We start from the raw sequence: 19,604 nt of genomic DNA on the forward strand, positions 1-19,604 counted from the left end.
TAAAAGACTTTATTTTTTTCCTTTTTCTCCCCAAAGCCCCCCGGTACAAAGTTGTATATTCTTTGTTGTGGATCCTTCTAGTTGTGGCATGTGGGACGCTGCCTCAGCGTGGTTTGATGAGCAGTGCCATGTCCCCGCCCAGGATTCGAACCAACGAAACTCTGGGCCTCCTGCAGCGGAGCGCGTGAACTTAACCACTCGGCCACGGGGCCAGCCCCCGATTTTAACCATTTTTAAGTGTACAATTCAGTGGCATTAAGTACATTCACATTGTCTTGCAACCGTCACCACCATCCATCTCCAGAACTTTTTCATCCTCCCAAACTGAAACTCTGTGCCCATTAAACAGTAACTCTTTATTCCCCACAACCCCTGGTCACTACTATTCTACTTTCTGTCTGTATGAATTTGACTACTCTAGGTATCTCATATAAGTGGAATCATATAGTATTTCTCTTTTGTGTCTGACTTATTTCACTTAACATAATGTCCTCAGTTCATCCATGTTATAGCTTGTATGAGAATTTCACTCTTTTTTTTAAGGCTGAATAGTATTCCATTGTATGTATATAACACATTTTGTTTATACTTTGATCCTTGATGGACGTTTGGGTTGCTTCCACCTTTTGGCTATTGTGAATAATGGTGCTATGAACACAAATGTATAAATATCTGTTTGAGTTTCTTTCCTGTCTTTTGAGTATATACCCATAGGTGAAATTGCTGGATCATACAGTAATTCTGTTTAATTTTTTGAAAAATTGCCATACCATTTTCCACAGCAGCTGCACCATTTTACAGTCCTACCAGCAGTGTACAAGGGTCTAATCTCTCTACGTCCTTGACACACTTGTTTTCTTTTTTTATTTTTTCTTAAATAGTGATTCTAATGAGTGTGAGTTGGTATCTCATTTTGGTTTTGATTTGCATTTCCCTAATGATTAATGATGTTGAGTGTCTTTTCATGTGCTTTCTAGCCATTTTTATAACTTCTTTGGAGAAATACCTATTCAAGTCCTTTGCCCATCTTTGAGTTGAGTTTGTTTTTCTGTTGTTGAACTTCAGGGATTTTCTATATTCTGGATGTTAATCCCTTATCAGATGTATAATTCACAACTATTTGCTTCCATTCCATGGGTTGCTTTTTACTCTGTTTATAGTGTCCTTTCATGTGCAAAAGTTTTTAATTTTGATGAAGTCCAATTTATCTAACTTTTTCTTTTGTTGCCTGGGCTTTTGGTGTTATATCCAAGAAGTCATGGCCAAATTCAGTGTCAGGAAGCTTTTTGTGTGTGTTTTCTTTTTAAAGTTGTATAATTTTAGCTCTTACGTTTATTTCTTTGATCCACTATGAGTTAATTTTTGTATATGGCATAAGGTAAGGGTCCAACTTTATTATTTTGCATGTGGATATCGAGTTTTCCCAGCATCATTTGTTGAAAAGACTGTCCATTCTCTATTGACCGGTCTCGGCACCCTTGTTGAAAACCATATATGTTTGACCACATATGGCAGGGTTAATTTCTGGACTCTCTATTATATTCTGTTGGTCTATATGTCTGTCTTTATGCCAGTAGCACACTGTTTTGGTTACTGTAGCTTTCTAGTAAGTTTTGAAATCAGGAAGTGAGTGTGATACTTCCAACTTTGTTCTTTTTTTAATTGTTTTGGCTATTTGGGGTCCCTTGAGATTCCATGTGAGTTTTAATTTTAGGATAGGTTTTTCTGTTCTGCAAAAAAAGTCATTGGGATTTGATAGAGAGTGCATTGACTCTGTAGATTTCTTTGGGTACTACTGACATTTTAACAATATTAAGTTTTTGAAGCTGGCCCCGTGTCCGAGTGGTTAAGTTTGTGTGCTCTGCTTCGGTGGCCCAGGGTTTGCCAGTTTGGATCCTGGGCGCAGACCCATGCACCACTCATCTAAGCCATGCTATGGCGGCATCCCACATAGAACTAGAATGACTTACAACTATGTACTGGGGCTTTGGGGACAAAAGACCAAAAAAAGGAGGAAAATTGGCAACAGATGTTAGCTCAGGGCCAATCTTCCTCACCAAAAAACAATATTAACTTTTCTATCTGTGAACATGGGCGGCTTTCCATTTATTTATGTCTCCTTTAATTTCTTTGAGCAATGTTTTGTAGTTTTCAGTGTACAGCTGTTTTGCCTTCTTGGTTAAGTTTATTCCTGCGTATCTTATTCTTTTTGATGCTATTGTAAATGGAATTATTTTCTCAATTTCCTTTTTGGATTGTTCATCGTCAGTGTGTAGAAATGTAACTGACTTTTTGCATTGATTTCATATCCCTACAACTTTAATGAATTCATTCATCTGTAGTTTTAAAAGCTGTTGTATTTGTTTCTGTGTTGTGTAACAAATTACACAAATTTAGCAGCTTAAAATTAAAACAGACATTTATTATCCTACAGCTTCTTTGGGGGTTAGGAGTCTGAGCATGACTGAGCTGATTCTTCTGCTTAGGGTGTCATGAGGCTGCAATTAAGGTGTTGGCTGGGCTTAATTCTCATCTGGAGGCTTAACTGGGGAAAAATCTGTTTCTAAGCTCACTTTGGTTTTTGGCAGAATTAATTTCCTTGTGGTTTTAGCACTGAGGCTTCTTGCTTTCTAGAGGTTACTTGGCTGTCTTCAAGCTCCTAAAGGCTGCTCTCAGCTCTTAGCAGCAACCTGAAGTTCTTGGCCCTGTGGTGTTTCCCAGTATGTCTACTTCATCAAACCGTGGAGTAGAGTCTACAGCAGGTAGGCTAGATAGGCAGTCTTATATAATGTAACATACTCATGGGAATGACGTCTCATAACTTTTGTTCTATTCTGTTGATTGGAAGCAAGTCATAAGTCCTGTCCATTCTTGGGGAGGTGTTTACACAAAGGAGTGAACAGCTGGAGGGAGTTCGTGGTCGGGGGGCCACCTTAGAGTCTGTCTGCCATAGCTGGATACAAAATAGCACATATTTTATAAACCCATTTTTGTTTAAAAATACATATGTACAACTGGAATGAGTATCTTCAGATGGTGGAAATTACTGATGGTGTTTATTGTTATTTTGTGTTTCTTCATTGTTTCCTTCCACTTTCCCTCCCTGCAACTTTGCAGTTTTGCAATTTTAAATCAGTACTTGGTGTTTTCATTACAACTAAATAAATATTGTTTACTACTTAGCCAAGAACTGTATCGTGGTTGTTTCCTTTCTTGTTTAACTTTCAATTTTTCCAGTGGGTTGAGTTGCTTTTTTTTTCTTTGCTTAGTTTTCTGTTCACCTTATTTTTCCCAAATGCTCCAACAGATTTTTCAAGTGTGTATCCTCCTAATTTATTTTGAGCAAAATAATTAGTTTATTTGTGAAATGTAGATAAATATAGAATAAAAGTATAGTTTCAAGAAGAATAGTAAAATGAGCACCTGTGGTCGCACTACATAGGTCAAGAAATTAAATATTACAGTTATCCTGGAAGTTCCCTGTGTATGTATATCCTTTAATGGCGCCCCTTCCCCTCCAGGTAATCACAATCCCATTTTACATGTTAATCACTTTCTTGAGACCATTCTGTGTCTAACCTTGCAGTCCCCTCTCACCCCTTAAATATGTATTCCTAATCAATATGTGGTTTACTTTTGAAAAATGGAATAGCTCTACCACCTTTTTGTGTCTGTTAGTCAGGATAGGCTGACCTGCTTTAACAAACCACCTCCAAGTTTTAGTGCTTTAACACAATTAAAGTTTATTTCTCAGGGCCGGCCCCGTGGCCGAGTGGTTAAGTTCGCGCGCTGTGCTTCGGCAGCCCAGGGTTTCGCCAGTTCGAATCCTGGGCATGGAAATGGCACCACTCATCAAGCCATGCTGAGGCGGCATCCCACATGCCACAACTAGAAGGACCACAACTAAAAATACACAACTATGTACCCAAGGGGCTTTGGGAGAAAAAAGGAGAAAAAAAAAGTTTATTTCTCACTCACATCTCTGTGTGCTGTGAGTTGGAAAGCACTGGGAAAGGAGTAGTTTGTTCCAGAGAGTCATCCGGGGTCTCAGGCTCCTTTTGTCTAGTGACTCTGCTGTTCTCTGGGGCCTCAGAGACTTTCACTGAGTTCTCTGCATCTGGCTGGCAGATACGAGGGCAAAGAGAAGGAGTGTGATAGATTACATGGAAGGTTTGATGGGCCAGGCCAGACCTGGGCGTGGCATATGTCACTTTTGCCCATATTCCATTGTCTAGAACTCAGTCACGTGGCTGCACTTGACTGCAAGGAAGGTTGTGAAATGCAGCATAGCTGTGGACAGAAAAGGGAAGTGACTGATGAACAGTGAGCTGGTCTCTGCTATAGAATGTATCCTTAAGGACTGTCTTGTTTGGTTTTGAAAAACTGAATAGCAAGTAGAAACTTAGCTGTGAAAGGAAAGGTCCATATTGCCACTATTAAACGAAGGCTCCCAGGAGAAGATAAGCTGAACGTAGTCTTCCTTGAGCCCTTTCTGGTAAGTCCTTGGGAAAATTTGTTAGTAGGTCCTGGGAAACCATAAGACTCGCCATAGTCAGGGCATCTGGCAGAGCTAAAATCTTTACAAGGTACTAAATATCTAGAAGAAATATGGTTTGGGGAGTACACTGCTCTTTCTCAGCTCATCATCCTCTAGCTCTCAGGAATAGGTAAAAGCAAAATACTTCTGTGGTGTGAAATAAGTCCTCAGCCAATCTAGCCAACAGGAGAAGGGACAGCAGGAACTTCAACATGGGGTCAAGACAAACTACATTCAGATCAAAACCTGGACCAGGCTTACCTCATATTACAAAGAAGTCTCAAAGGCTGTGGGGGTTTTGGTGGTGACAGCCCTCTATTGTGTCTCTTTGCTTCAATCTGTAGCTTTCTTTCTGGGATATTTATCATCCTGCCGGGGATTGATCCCCTTTGCCCCCTTCTGTGTTGGATTTATTTTCTCTATGCTAAGTTTCCTCTCTCTTGATTTTCTCTTTTATTTGATGAAATATATCTTCTAGTGGCTTATTGACAAAGGGTGTAAAGAGGTAAAGTTTTGAGACCTTGCGTGTCTGAAACTGTCTTTAATAATCAAGTATGAGAATAGAATGGTTTGACTGGGCATAGGCTGCTTAGAGGTTGTCTGTAATTTTCCTTGAGGAATTTGATGGCATCATTCTATTGTCTTCTTTTTTCTGAAATTACTTTGGGAAGACTGAAGCCATTCTAATTGTTAATCTTTTATACGTGACCTGATTTTTCCACCCCTAGAAGCTTGTAAAATCATCCTTGTCCTCAGTGTTTGAAATTCACTATGATAATTCACTATCAGATTCCTTGGTGTGGATTCAAAATTTATGTTGTGCATTCTGTAGGTCCTTTCAATCTGGCAACTCATTTCCTTAACCTCTGGGAAGTTACTAATGATTTCTTTCTCTGTTTGTGTGTGGGGGGCGTGTAGGGAGTGGTGGATGAGCAGGTATGGGAATGGGGAGGGTCAATTTTTCTTTATTTTTATAAAAAGGAGCCACCAAATGTTGGTATTAGGTCTTTTATGAGCATAAGTAATGTATGCAATGTGGAACTCTTCGCACGTGTCATTAGATTAGAGTGGCACTTGGATTAGATACTCTGACAGCTGTGCTGTCGGCTCTCTTCTCTAGTCATTCCCTCATGAACGTTGTACTCATATTGCATTATATCTTGTTGACTTCTTCCTTTTATGGGCCTGGTTGGTATCTTGCCTACCATTTCAGGGTAATACTTTGCCCTTTCTATTTAAGACAAGTTTAAGCTACACAAACCTGACCAACATGGCTTAAGAGAGGGAAAATGTTGGCATCTTCCTTTCTGCTATAAAAAGTACCTCATGTCACTACTATTTTTTCCCCTATTGAGTGAGCTACATGGATGGAAGGAATCATAGAGAAGGTCTTCAGGGAAACCTGAAAATTTAGGAGAATTTTGCTCCAGTAATTAGAACCTGCAGACTTGAAAATTGATGGTTTTTCCAGGACTTTATAGAGGACATTAATGGTTGCTTCTTTGTTCTAAGTTTGACCTGTTGATTTGAGTCAGAGTTTTAATTTTATAACATTTTTAAGGTTAATCCAGTGGTGCACCTTCTGTTTAAAATTAGCAATGTGTTTTTCATTTACTTATAATTCCATTATGTCTATAAGAGTCATGGTTAATCTGAAATCTGTTAGAAAATTATGGTTTTACCAGAGATGACCGACATAAATTTTTATAGTCCTACCTTGCAATTGCTCTGACAGACTAAATGAATCTTTCTCCCATATCAGCTTATTAATATAGTTTCAAAGTTGATTATTCTTATAAATTTATATTTTCATGCTATGAAATAGCCTGATAATTATAGCTTTTAGTTTAAATCATTTTTTGATAAGGTGACTATCAACAGTGTATAAAGCTTAAGAAAAAGGAATTTTTTTTAACATATTGCCCTTGTTCATTGTTCATATGTACAAAGTGTTACATATTTGCAATCATACCTTACATGCCATTTTGTCAGCTTTTTGTACCCCATAGGCATGATATCAAACTTGTCTCTGTCTTTGCTTGCTTCCAATGAGTTTTTTTTTTTTAAAGATTTTATTTTTCCTTTTTCTCCCCAAAGCCCCCCGGTACATAGTTGTATATTCTTCAGTTGTGGGTCCTTCCAGCTGTGGCACGTGGGACGCTGCCTCAGCGTGGTCTGACGAGCAGTGCCATGTCCACGCCCAGGACTTGAACCGATGAAACACTGGGCCGCCTGCAGCGGAGCGCACGAACTTAACCACTCGGCCACGGGGCCAGCCCCCCAATGAGTTTTTTAATGCCACAATTTATTATATCATGTTGACTGACCTCGACTTAAGGCTATTGTTGTCAGTTTGGGTCATTTTCAGTTTTGTGTTTTGTTTTTACTATAGATTAAAAAAAATTAAAATAATCATATTTATTCTTGTAATTTTTTCTTTTGTTGTGTTATGTTCTACATTTTATTTTTGTTACTATTAGAACACAGTTAACATGAATATTGTCAATAGAGTTCATCTCTCATCATGAGAACCTAAGGTCTAAGGCTAATTTAAATTCTTTTTCCTTTGGGACTTAGTTCTGGTCGCTTCTATTTTATTATTAATAACAGAGGTTAGTTACATGCATCTATCTTGTTACTTTTTATTTTCATTTCTTTTGGGGGAGGCAGTATTTCAGCAATAATTCCATATACCTCAGAAAGCAAACACACTTGTACAGTTCAGTAAGAGGATTTCCAGTTCTTTTTAGTGTTGCTACGTATCTAGTTAATTGGAAATAGTGAAAAATGCCTTCCTACTAAGAATGTAGTTCTGGTATTGGATTATATTTGTGTTTGAAAATGTACAATGCTCCACCCACCTGCCCACGCATCCATGGCTCAACTAAGATTAACTTTAGCCAGGGGATTTACTTCTGAGTTTTACTTTACTATCTTCTCTTTTGCTATTGTGATTTCAGATCTTTTGTGTTTTTTTCATGTCACTGATACCATACGTTTTTGAAGCATTTTACAGTTTATAGAGACTTTTATATCCATTTGATCTTTAACATGACCTCAGTGATGTAGGTAGGAATACATTTAATAAAAGAATAGCAAGACTTCTTCATTGAAAATCACAGGGGCCGGCCCTGTGGCCGAGTGGTTAAGTTTGCGCGTTCCACTACAGTAGCCCAGGGTTTTGTTGGTTTGGATCCTGGGTGCAGACGTGGCATCACTCGTCAGGCCACATTGAGGCGGTGTCTTACGTCCCACAACTAGAAGGACCCACAACTAAAATATACAACTATGCACTGGAGGGATTTGGGGAGAAAAAGCAGAAAGGAAAAAAAAGAGAATCACAAAACATTGTGGAATGAAATTAAAGAAGATCTAAATAAATGGAAAGACATCCCATGTTCATGAATTGGAATCATAATATTCTTAAGATGGCACTATTCCCCAAATTGATCTGTAGATTTAGTGTTATCCATATCAAAATCCCAGCTCCCTCTTTTTTTTTTTTTTTTTTTTGCAGAAATTGACACGCTGGTCCTAAAATTTGTATGGAAATGTAAGGGACTCACAGTAGCCAATACAATCTTAAAGAAGAACAAAGTTGAAGGACTCATTCTTCCCAATTTTAAAACTTAACATGTAACTACAGTAATCAAGACAGTGTGATACTGGCGTAAGGATATATGTATAGATCAATGGAATATAATTGAAGGTTCAGAAATAAACCAATAGTTTTTTTTTGGTGAGAAAGATTTGCCCTGAACTAATATCCATTTCCAATCTTCCCCTTTTTCTGCTTAAGGAAGATTAGCCCCAAGCTAACATCTCTGCCAATCTTCCTCTGTTTTTTGTGTATGGGATGCCTCCACAGCATGGCTGATGAACGGAGTAGGTCCACACCTAGGATCTGAACCCGTGAACCTGGGCCATTGAAGTGGAGCATGCAGAACTTTAACCACTTGGCCACAGGGCCGGCCCCTCAACCATTACTTTTATGGTCAGTTTTTCAACAAGGGTGCCAAGGCAATTTAATGGGGTAAAAAATAGTCTTTTTAACAAATGTTGGTTGGGACAGGTAGATATCCATATGCAAAAGAATGAAGTTGGATCCCTGTCTCACACCATATATAAAAACTAACTCAAAATGGATCATAGACCTAAAAGTAAGAGCTAAAACTCTAAAACTCTTAGAAGAAATCATAGGAGTAAATCTTTGTCACCTTGGGATAAGCAGTACTTTCTTAGATATGATACCAAGTGAAGCAACGAAAGAAAAAATAGATAAGTTGTGCTTCAGAGAACACCATTAAGAAAGGATTTGTAGAAATAGCGTAAGTATCTTCTCTGTGATGTCTTTACTGTTCTTATTTTCCTATTATAGTCTTTTGCTTATTTACAAGGCAGTGGTTATTATGTATGTAGTGCCTTACAAATTCTCCGTATGTATTTATTGAAAAGGGAAAAATTAAAGGTATATGATATATTTTATTTTATAAAAAATTCTTAATTTTAGAACCTGCTTCATATTAATTATGTTAAAAATCATATCTTTATTGCATGCATTCCTATTTCTCCCTTATTTTTGGTTTTATCTTTGCTCTTTGCTACCTGAGCTTCTATCGTTAATCCTAATACTTCTGTTCTTTTCCTGTTTTCTGCTTTGTTTCACATTTTTAAGTCTGACCTATCCTCAGCAATTGTAATTTTCTCTCTCCCTTCCTTTCATTCTCTGAATGTATGTCCATACATTTCTGAGATATTTTAAAAGGTATAGGGAAAGGAGGCCATTTGAGTGGTACTAGAAAATGATTTACTTCTTAGGGCATACTGAGAATGCAGTTGTTTGTAAGAAGGTCTCTTCCTGATTTGGGCTCCACACAGTTGATAAAATAGTATTATAAATCATGTTGAACATACAGCCCATTGGAGTTCATTTATCAGATAACATCGTTAGCAAGGAAGGAAGTGCACCACTGGCATGTCATCTTATGAAAAGAGGAAATAGAAAGATTATCAGTTGTGTTGGGTGTATAAAAATAGTATATATTAAAAATATGAGACTTTAAAAAATGTTTTTGGGAATTCTTAGGACTACTGAATGTGAAAGTAGATGTGATTATACAAGTTCTCATTGTATAATCAGTTCTCATTGTATAAATACCTTTATAGGCATTATATTTGATAAAATATGAATTTAAGTTAACCATTATAGGTTTTTTTTTTTTAAAGATTGGCACCTGAGCTAACAACTGTTGCCAATCTTCTTTTTTTTTTTTTCTGCTTTTTCTCCCCAAATCCCCCCAGTACGTAGTTGTATATTTTAGTTGTGGGTCTTTCTAGTTGTGGCATATGGGATGGCCACCTCACCGTGGCTTGATGAGCAGTGCCATGTCCATGCCCAGGATCCGAACCAGCAAAACCCTGGGCCACCATAGCGTAGCAGGCGAGCTTAACCACTGGGCCACCTGGCCGGCCCCCATTATAGGTTTTAATACTCTCCTGAGATTTAGTTTGTGTTCAACATCTACCTTTCCTTGTTCTGCCAGGTCCTCCAGTTTTGCCTCATATATATGTTTTCATTTTTTACTTTGTCTCAACTTCTAGATTATTTTTTATTCTTTCTGTAGGTTCTGTTAATAATTTATTCATTTTCTGTAATGGTCTCATTCAGATATTTGCAGGATTGATGTCTTTAACTGTAATTCATACCTTCCTTACATTCTTCCTTCCTTCTTTTTTCCCCTCCTCACCCTTGACCTTCCCCCTCCTCTGTTTTTTTCTCTTCTAGTCCAGGAATTTGGGCCATTCTCTCCATTGCCCATAATTTTTGTAACGTATACATCACTGTTGGTTTGTTCCATACTGTGATTACCTCTGCCTTCCTTTTCTGTTTCAAATCAAGACTTTTAATTGCAGTTCCCAGTTTCCATTACTTTTGTTCATTTAATCATCTACCTTTCTCAACTACTTTTTTCCAATGCCTTATTATAAAATTTTCAAATATATAGAAAAGTTGAAAGAGTTCTGTGAACACGTGTGCCTACCACTTGTATTTCACTATTAATATTCTGCCATACTTTATCACCTATGTATCCTTTCATCTATTCTTCTTTTTTTTTTCTGCATGCGTTTCAAAATAAGTAGCAGATATCAGTACACTTCAACCCTAAATATTTCAGCATGTGCATCATCGACTAGAGTTCAGTATTCATTTAGAGATCTTTTTCTTTTGAGGTGAAATTTACATAGAAAGATATACACAGATCTTAAGTGTACCATTTAATGACCTCTATCTTCTGTTTCCTTCTAAGTCAATTGTGTTCTACTAAGGGGATGAACACTTATTATTAGTCCACACTCTCAAAACTTGTGTATTCATTTGGATTTTCAAAAGTAGACTTTTAATATCACAAAGTACCTTACAGATTTCTTCTTTTTTATTTTTATTTTTGTTATGTAAATGTGCTACACAGTATAATGATTATAGTTACAGGCATTTTAATTTTTTCCACATTGTTTCATGCTTCAGCAAAAATTCTTAGCATAGCTAATAATATCACATAATGCATGCCGAAGGACATAACTTGGGAATATTTTTGTTTAGTTAAAAGTATGAAATTGTAAAGAAAGGTAAGGATTGCCCTTTTGTCAACTTCATAAGCTAAATATAACAAAGATATAATTGAAGACAGTTTAAACATTGATGAAGTGCTTTATAGTTTATTAAGTGCTTGCATTTGTCTCCACTCATTTGAGCCTCACCTTAACCATGTTAGATAGTTGGGACAGTTGTTCTTTCTGCTGCTTAGATGAAGAAACCAAGGCTTAGGCAACGTGAAGGGCAACACGGCAGTTGGTAGTGCAAACAGTTGCACTCAGATCCTCTCACTTTAAATTTTGCCCATGTCAACAACTGCAATCACACTGTCTTTAGTTCCAGATATTGATATTAGCTTATGAATAACTACCAACTGTTTTATCATGCAGACTAGTGTTAACTGTAATGACGACTCTGATGCAAAGACTTATGCCAGTGTTTTGAGTTCTCCATGATGAAATACTTAGATATAAGGGAACTGCAATTATCAGGATTCAGACAGAAATAAGTCTGCTGTATTTAGAATGTGACACACTGCTATTACGTACACATTCTGTTCTCACAAAAGTGAACAGTATCATGATTGAAGTGCCACTTCATGTGCAAAATGCCTATTTTTCAGAAATGTATTATATGAGAAGCTCATTGGAGAAGGAAAGCCTTATTAATGTATCTGTCTATTTTGGAAGGTTTGTTTTCACAACATCCTGAAGGTACTTCCTTTCTTTCCCTTAGGTAGACAAATACTAAATGTTTTTGTCTCCTGCTTCTGTGAAATGTCTTTCAGTGTGTCTTTGGAAAGCTGTCTGAAGGACAAATATTTGATGATACCACAGTGCATCAGCTAAATTGTCACATCAGTCTGAAAAGAAACTTTATATGACATGTTACTTTTTCTCAGTAGGTGACTGATATTTGTATTCCATTACTATTAAGTAACTGAATGGTCTTTAAAATGATGCTGAGGATGAGGATAATAGGAGACTTCTTTTTTTTCCTTTTTTAAAGATTTTATTTTTCCTTTTTCTTCCCAAAGCCCCCGGTACATAGTTGTATATATTTAGTTGTGGGTGCTGCTAGTTGTGGCATGTGGGAGGCTGCCTCAGCATGGCCCGATGAGCCGTGCCGTGTCCGTGCCCAGGATCCAAACCAGTGAAACCCTGGGCTGCTGAAGCAGAGTGCGCAAACTTAACCACTCGGCCACTGGGCCGGCCCAATAGGAGACTTCTGAAGAAACTCTTCTGTGCTTTTCAGAAATTGTCCTGATTTGTGGCTGTGATTTATCAGCTGCTGATATATATTCTTTTTTTTCCGTTTCCATTTAAATGAATCCCTTATCATATCCAGATATATTTTCTGTGGCAGAGTAATAAACTTTCATCAGTCTTCATTCTGATTGACAGTCATAACAAGCTATGTGGGAATAAAAAATGGTGTCAGATAAGATGGGAATGGCCTGCATTTTCATTGGTAAAAGCTTTTTTGAAAGAGTGAATTGATGAAGTGGTTCTGTTTTGTTTTGTCCGAATCAAGTAAATTCCAATACATTAGTAATTTGTAGTTTTAATATAGTTCATTCTATTCGGACAAACTTACCTGAGAATTCCTTTGTGATTCACAATGTAATGAAATTTTGCCAGTTTATTTTGTTAAAACTAGGAAAAAGTTTTTTAAGTTAATGAGTATTTCGATAAATGAGCTGCACTTCTCAGGAATGTGTATAGGAGTGAGGGAGGTCATACAAATTGGGATTCATTCTCATGAGAATCTTTAATTTCAATTTCCACACGTTAGAAAGTGTACATGGTCTTTATCATCCTTGTTGTTTGGTCCCGGTAGATGAGTTTTTCTTCTCTCTGTTGTAAAAATATGTCTATTTCATAGTAATAGATATATTCTTAATCATTGGCCTATGTCAGTTTTGTTCATCACTTTGTCTTCGGCACCTCCCGTAATACCTGGCAATAGCAGTCACTCAGGTATTTGTTGCATGGACAGTGTTGGTTCTTGTTAATTGCAGAATAATAAACTTTTATTTGTTCTTTTGTGTGGTAATGATTTAATTGGAATATTTTCTTAAATTACACCGAAAAGCCAAGTTACCTTTGTAGCTTTAAAGATCTATATTAAAATTTCTTGAACATATTCTCTCAAATCTTTAAGCTGATGACTTTTCTGAAATGTTTTTCACTCAGAATGGAAATAAATTTTAGAAAGAGCTGTAGTAATTTTAAACTGTTAAGTAGAATTACTGCTGACTGCAGTTTTCTGAGGCTAATATTATAAGACGTCTCAGAGGTTGCTGTGGGTAGCATGGTAAAAAGAGTTAGGATTGTTAGTAATTAGCATACATTTAAATATTCTAAAATTTATTGGAATAATCTGATACTAGGAAAAAACATTTGGTGACTCATTAATTTATAATTAAATACATAAATATAATTTTGTTGAAAGTGAATGTATAAATGAGCATAAAAATTGCACAAATAGAAACACCCTAAATTATTCTGTTTCTGTTTATTTCAGGGCTGAAAACAGTGAAATCACTTTTAATAGTTAAAAGACTGTTGAGAAGACAAGATGGGGACTCCTGGTTCTGGAAGGAAAAGGACACCCATGAAAGACCGATTTTCTGCAGAAGATGAAGCTTTGAGTAACATTGCCAGAGAGGTGTGTCTGGCAAACCCCCTCTTAACGCTGATTTGTGCAGATGAGAATGTTGTAAAAATGCTGGAGGGAGATATATATATGTAGACAATCATTCATTGAGGTAGTTTCAGAATGCTTACTATGAATAAAGTGTTATTATATGGCCTTTAAAATACTGTATTAGGATAAAATGTAGTTAACCATCTCTTTACTTGGGTATCTATTCAACTTATCTAAAATTAATCTTTCATTTTATTTTTGTGGATTATTTGAGTTCAAAGTACTTGTCCAAATGTATTGAAATTTATAATTAATCTTCAGCATTGAAACTTAAAGTAATTAGAATGTTGAAGATATGAAAGCTATTGTAGAAATGCTCGTTGGGCATCCAGTTAATGTTTTCCAGGAGACATTGTACAAATGTTGACAGAAACAATCCTTATTTGACATCTGCTTAGATTCAGTGTTTAAGCTATCTTTTGAAATATTGCAGTGGAATTTTTATGTTTAACTTTTAGCTAGTAACAGAGCTTCTGGAGTAGTTTGTTTCAGTTTGTTGACAACTCAGAAAAAAGAAAAAAAAGGAAAGGAGTGTCACCTGTTGAATCACTGGCAACATTTCCTGTTGCATATTGGAAATTTAAGATAACTCCCAGCTGTGATTTCTTCCTGAGGTGCCAGCTTTGTTTCAGACTCTCTCTCTGCAGTTGCAGACCTGACCATAAGCTAATCTAGTACAAGAATTGCTTAGAGTGTTATTAGATTATATTCTTTTGGTGAGAATTATTCCCTCATCACTTCCTCTTTGTTATTCTTAGTAAATAACTCATTTAGGACTAGTGCTGTTTCCTTTTGACATATTACACAGTCTTTTTTTGATCCAGCTCATAGTTACGTTTTTCCTCTTATAAGCTACTCAGTTAGCTTTTGAGTTAGAAGTCACATTCTGTAGGAGGATGTTTGAAGCAAAGTAAAGTTATGCAAAAACTGGTGACAAAATTGTGATATTACTTTAACAAAATTGCTTTAACAAAAATCAGTGAGATATTTTTAGATAAAAAGTTAAAAATTCAAATACTTAAAAATGAAACAGTACATACTACTTTACAGCAATCTTAAGTATTTGCATGAATGAAGCATTTTAGAAGCCACGTAGTTTTAGTTGAAAATTGAAACTACTCAAACTGTTTACTTCCAAAATTAGAAGGATTTATCCAGATTTCTAGAAGGAGAGAAAATACTAGCACCTCTAGGCTCTTTTTATACTGTCATTAAGTATTTGAATTTTTCTTTGCACGTGATCCTTCATTTACAAAATCAGGGGTAGCATTCTAAATCTAACACTTTAGCGCTTACTACGTGACAAATACTATTGTAAATATTTAAAATGCATTGGGTCTGGCCCAGTGGCGCAGTGGTTAAGTTCATGCGCTCCGCTTCAGTGGCCTGGGGTTTGCCAGTTTGGATCCCAGGCGCAGACCTATGCACTGCTTAGCAAGCCATGCTGTGGCAGGTGTCCCATATATAAAATGGAGGAAGATGGGCACAGATGTTAGCTCAGGGCCAGTCTTCCTCAGCAAAAAGAGGAGGATTGGTGGCAGATGTTAGCTCAGGGCTAATCTTCCTCAAAAAATAAAATAAAAAAAAATAAAATACATTAATTAATTTAATCCTCACAAAATTCTGATTGGTTTTATTATTATCTCCATTTTACAGATGAAGAAACCATTGCAGGAAAAATTAAGTAACTTCCCTAAGGTTACACAGCTAGGAAATAGCAGAGCTTAGAGTCAAACACGTGAAGCTGGCTCCAAAGTATGAGCATTTAACCACTCACTATGCTATAGTGTTTCTCAGTCTTTTCCAACTTCCCCGTTAATAGCTTGTTTTTCTATAAGTTTTCATAATTTTGAAAACACTTTCACATCTTGATTTCTCACAATAATCTTATAAATTAGGTAAGATAGGTATTATTATTAGCCTTATTTACAGATAAGGAAACAGATGAAGCTGAGAGATAAATGTCTAAAAGGGATCAGAACTGGGGCTCAGATTCAGCTATTTAAAGCCATTGTTCCTTTTGCTGTACCATACTACCTCCCAAAGAGGTGGGCTTTGGAGACTTACAAGTGTGGCTTTGATTTCTGGCTCTTGTAGTTGCTTGTTGAGTAACTTTTTCAAGTAACTATTCTGGGCTTCAGTTTCCTCATCTGAAAAATGGGAAGAATACTGTCTTCCCGTCTTGCAGGGCTGTTGTGATGATTAAAGGAAATAATGCATGTAAACCTCAGCATAATGTTAAGCTTGCAGTAGGCTATTTTATTGCTGATTAATAAGTGAAATACTGAGAATAAAGGTAAAATAGTCTTTTTTGTTAGAAGAAATTTATTAAGATAGGTGTTCTAAAACATGATTGATCATCAGAATCTCCCAGGCAACTTTTTCAGTGTATAGATTCCCAGGTCTTACCTCATACTTGCTAAATCTGAATCTATGGGTGTTCAGCTCAGAAATCTGTATTTTTTTTGGTGAGGAAGATTGGCCCTAAGCTAATATCTGTTGCTAATCTTCCTCTTTTTCCCCCCCCCTCCCCAAAGCCCCAGTACATAATTGTGTGTGATAGTTGTAAGTCCTTCTAGTTCTTCTCTGTGGGATGCCACCACAGCATGGCTTGATGAGCAGTGTGTAGGTCTGCACCTAGGATCTGAATTGGTGACCCCTGGGCTGCCAAAGTGGAGGGTACAAACTTAACCACTATGCCACCGGGCTGACCCCAGAAATCTGTATTTAAATACACATACAAACACACTCTCTCTCCTTCCCAAGGGATTTTGATAGCCAGTCAGGCTTGGGAACCATGAATCAAAATACACAGAGGATCCTATCCTGGATGGTCATTTTTTTCTTCTTATTGAGATATAATTGACACATAACATTATATTAGTTTCATATGTACAACACAATGATTTCATATTTGTATATATTGCACAATGATTACCAAAATAAGTCTCGTTAACATCCATCACCACACGTTACAAAATTTTTTTTTTGTGATTAGAACTTTTAAGATATAATCTCTTAACAACTTTCAAATATACTGCATGGTATTAGTAACCTTAGTCAACATACTGTACATTATATTCCCAGGATTTGTTTATTTTATAACAGGAAATTTGTACCTTTTGACCACCTTCACCCATTTTGCCCATCCTTCACTTCCGGCCTCTGGCAGCCACCAGCCTGTTCTCTGTATCTCTGTAACCGAGTTTAATCCAGTTATTATATTAGAAGTTATAATAATAGAAGCTTTTATTATAAAAGGATATAAAAAGTCAATATTTCAAGTTTTTATTTCTGTCTTCAGAGTTCTATATATGAATATGTCAACTTTAATAACCTGGTCAAAAGACTGAGCCTTAACCTAAAATATGAAAGAGCCAGTTTTTACTGTTAAGATTCAAGACTTTATTTGATGATACATGCCTAATGTGGGATGAAATAGTTTTAAAACTTTAGAGGAAATACGTTTAGCTGTTTGAAGAATTCTTTCATATGTTCCTTGTGATTCTTTTTCTTTCCTTTAAAGTTTCCATAGCCAATTCTTAATTGTCCATTCAAACATTGGATGGTTAGCATTCACAGATAGTCTCTAATCCTTATTTTCTCCAGTGAGATTATCCCTTTCACAAAAAAACATTGCTTTAATTTAGGAACAAAGGAAAACTAACAGAGCCCCTGTAAGACTTAAAAAGGACAAAAAGCGGGGCCGGCTCTGTGGCCGAGTGGTTAAGTTCGCACATTCCGCTTCATCAGCCTAGGGTTTCACCAGTTCGAATCCTGGGCGCATACGTGGCACCGGTCATCAAGCCATGCTGAGGCGGCATCCCACATGTCACAACTAGAAGGATCCACAACTAAAAATACATAACTAGATACCAGGGGGCTTTGGGGAGAAAAAGGAAAAATAAAATCTTTAAAAAAAAGAAAAAGGACAAAAAGCTTAATCTTTATTTTTTAATTTTTAGGTTAAATCTTAAGAGTTTGATTCATCTTTCCTCACTTTAAGTTGTTTTTTGAAGTAGACAGGGAATGGCACAAATAAAGAAAAATAAACTTTTTCCTCCTGCTTACTATCTGTTCATTTTTCCATGCTTCTCATTTGGCTCCAAATCAAGCAAGTAGAGGGAATGAGGAGGAATAGGAACAAAAGGCATGAATATGTTCCACAAACTGGGTAATTTGTATGCTAAAATATGCAACTGAGTGAATTTTAAAAAATTGTAGTAAAATACATGCAACATAAAATTTACCATCTTACCATTTTTAAGTGTACAGTTCTATGGCCTTAAGACATTCACATTGTTGTGCAACCATCATCACCATCTATCTCCAGAACTCTTTTCACTTTGTAAAACCTGAGTGCATTTTTAAAAGATATTGAAATGTTTTAAGATTGCTGCATGAGGAAGGAATGTGGATGGATTTAGATGTCCCATAATGTCTGTAATAGACATGTTGCTGCTTTGCTGGGGGAGCATGGGCTGTCACAGCCCTCAGAAGAGCTCAGAGGAGCAGATGTCGGAAGGGTTCACCATGTAGTCCTCTAGGGCATCAGAAGATCAATCTGAATTACCTTTCTAGCTTATTTGGCTTTGGTTGTTCCACGTGTTTGGGGGAAATGCAATTGGAGAGTTGACTTTCAGTAAAAATTACCTGAAAACATAGAGTGTATCAAATTTCGGACGCTTAGGCAGCTAGCCTCTCAAAGGGACAAAGATGAGGGTAGAATGAAAGCCAGTTATGGTGTCTTACCACAGTCAGTTTGGTGAAAGTTGTAACGAGTGTTCCTATGAGAAGAAATTGAAGCCTCTTGAAGAGTTTGCAAAGTCTTTTAAGGTATTACTGAAGCCTGGAATATTACTGTTTTCCTAGTTTTAGAGTTGAAATCATGAAGAAAACATGTTTTATGCACACTCTTCAAATGGAGGTCATCAGAATATTGTTTATTTTTGACCTGATGATCTGAGAGTCCTTCCAGGTCTACAATTCTGTGATTTCTTTTGAGATCCAGTACCCAAAGAATTCATGGTCATAATGTGTAGATCTCTTAAATGTAAAGAATCAATGACAAGCATAGAAACTGATCCTCTTTTATAGGAGTTTGAACGCTCCATTTGCTGGATTCTGAGACTCCTACGTGGAGCAGAATTTACATGTATGAATATTTATTTAGTGTGTAAACCTACCTCTAATAAGGAAGAAAGAAAGCTCTATGGCTGTTTAACATTTGCAACTTCTAGAATTAAAGATTTCCCTTTTTTTTTCTCCTCTAAGCCCCAGTACATAGTTACATACTCTAGTTGTAAGTCCTTCTAGTTCTTCTATGTGAGCCACTGCCACAGCATGCCTGCTGACAGACGAGTGGTGTAGTTCTGTGCCCAGGAACTGAACCTAGGCCACTGAAGCAGAGTGTGCCAAACTATAACTACTAGGCCATCAGGGCTGGCTCCAGAATTCATTTTTTTTTTTAATTTATTTTTTTGAGGAAGACTACCCCTGAGCCAACATCTGCTGCCAATCCTCCTCCCCTTGCTGAGTAAGACCGGCCCTGAGCCAACATCCACACCCATCCTCCTCCACCCTATATGTGGGACACCTACCACAGCATGGCTTGCCAAGCGGTGCTATGTCCACACCCAGGATCTGAACAGTGAACCCTGGGCCGCCAAAGCAGGACGTGCGCACCCAACCGCTGTGCCACCAGGCCGGCCCCAGAATTCATGTTTTAAAATAGCTTTATTGAGATATAATGCACCCATTTGA

The 19,604-nt window shown here is 37.0% G+C and overlaps 1 protein-coding gene across 9 annotated transcripts in view; it reads left to right on the forward strand.

The window, feature by feature from the left end:
• Nucleotides 1-19,604, forward strand: part of LRRFIP2 (LRR binding FLII interacting protein 2) — a 108,064-nt gene that overhangs the window by 6,771 nt on the left and 81,689 nt on the right. For all 9 annotated transcript variants that reach the window (XM_046671030.1, XM_046671064.1, XM_046671016.1 and 6 more), the window contains one exon: nt 13,659-13,802. In XM_046671030.1, the coding sequence (XP_046526986.1) occupies nt 13,713-13,802 (90 nt within the window). In that variant the 5' untranslated portion in view covers nt 13,659-13,712. The remainder of the gene's footprint in view (nt 1-13,658; nt 13,803-19,604) is intronic.

This window comes from Equus quagga, chromosome 1 (assembly GCF_021613505.1).
Source record: "Equus quagga isolate Etosha38 chromosome 1, UCLA_HA_Equagga_1.0, whole genome shotgun sequence".
NCBI lineage: Eukaryota > Metazoa > Chordata > Mammalia > Perissodactyla > Equidae > Equus > Equus quagga.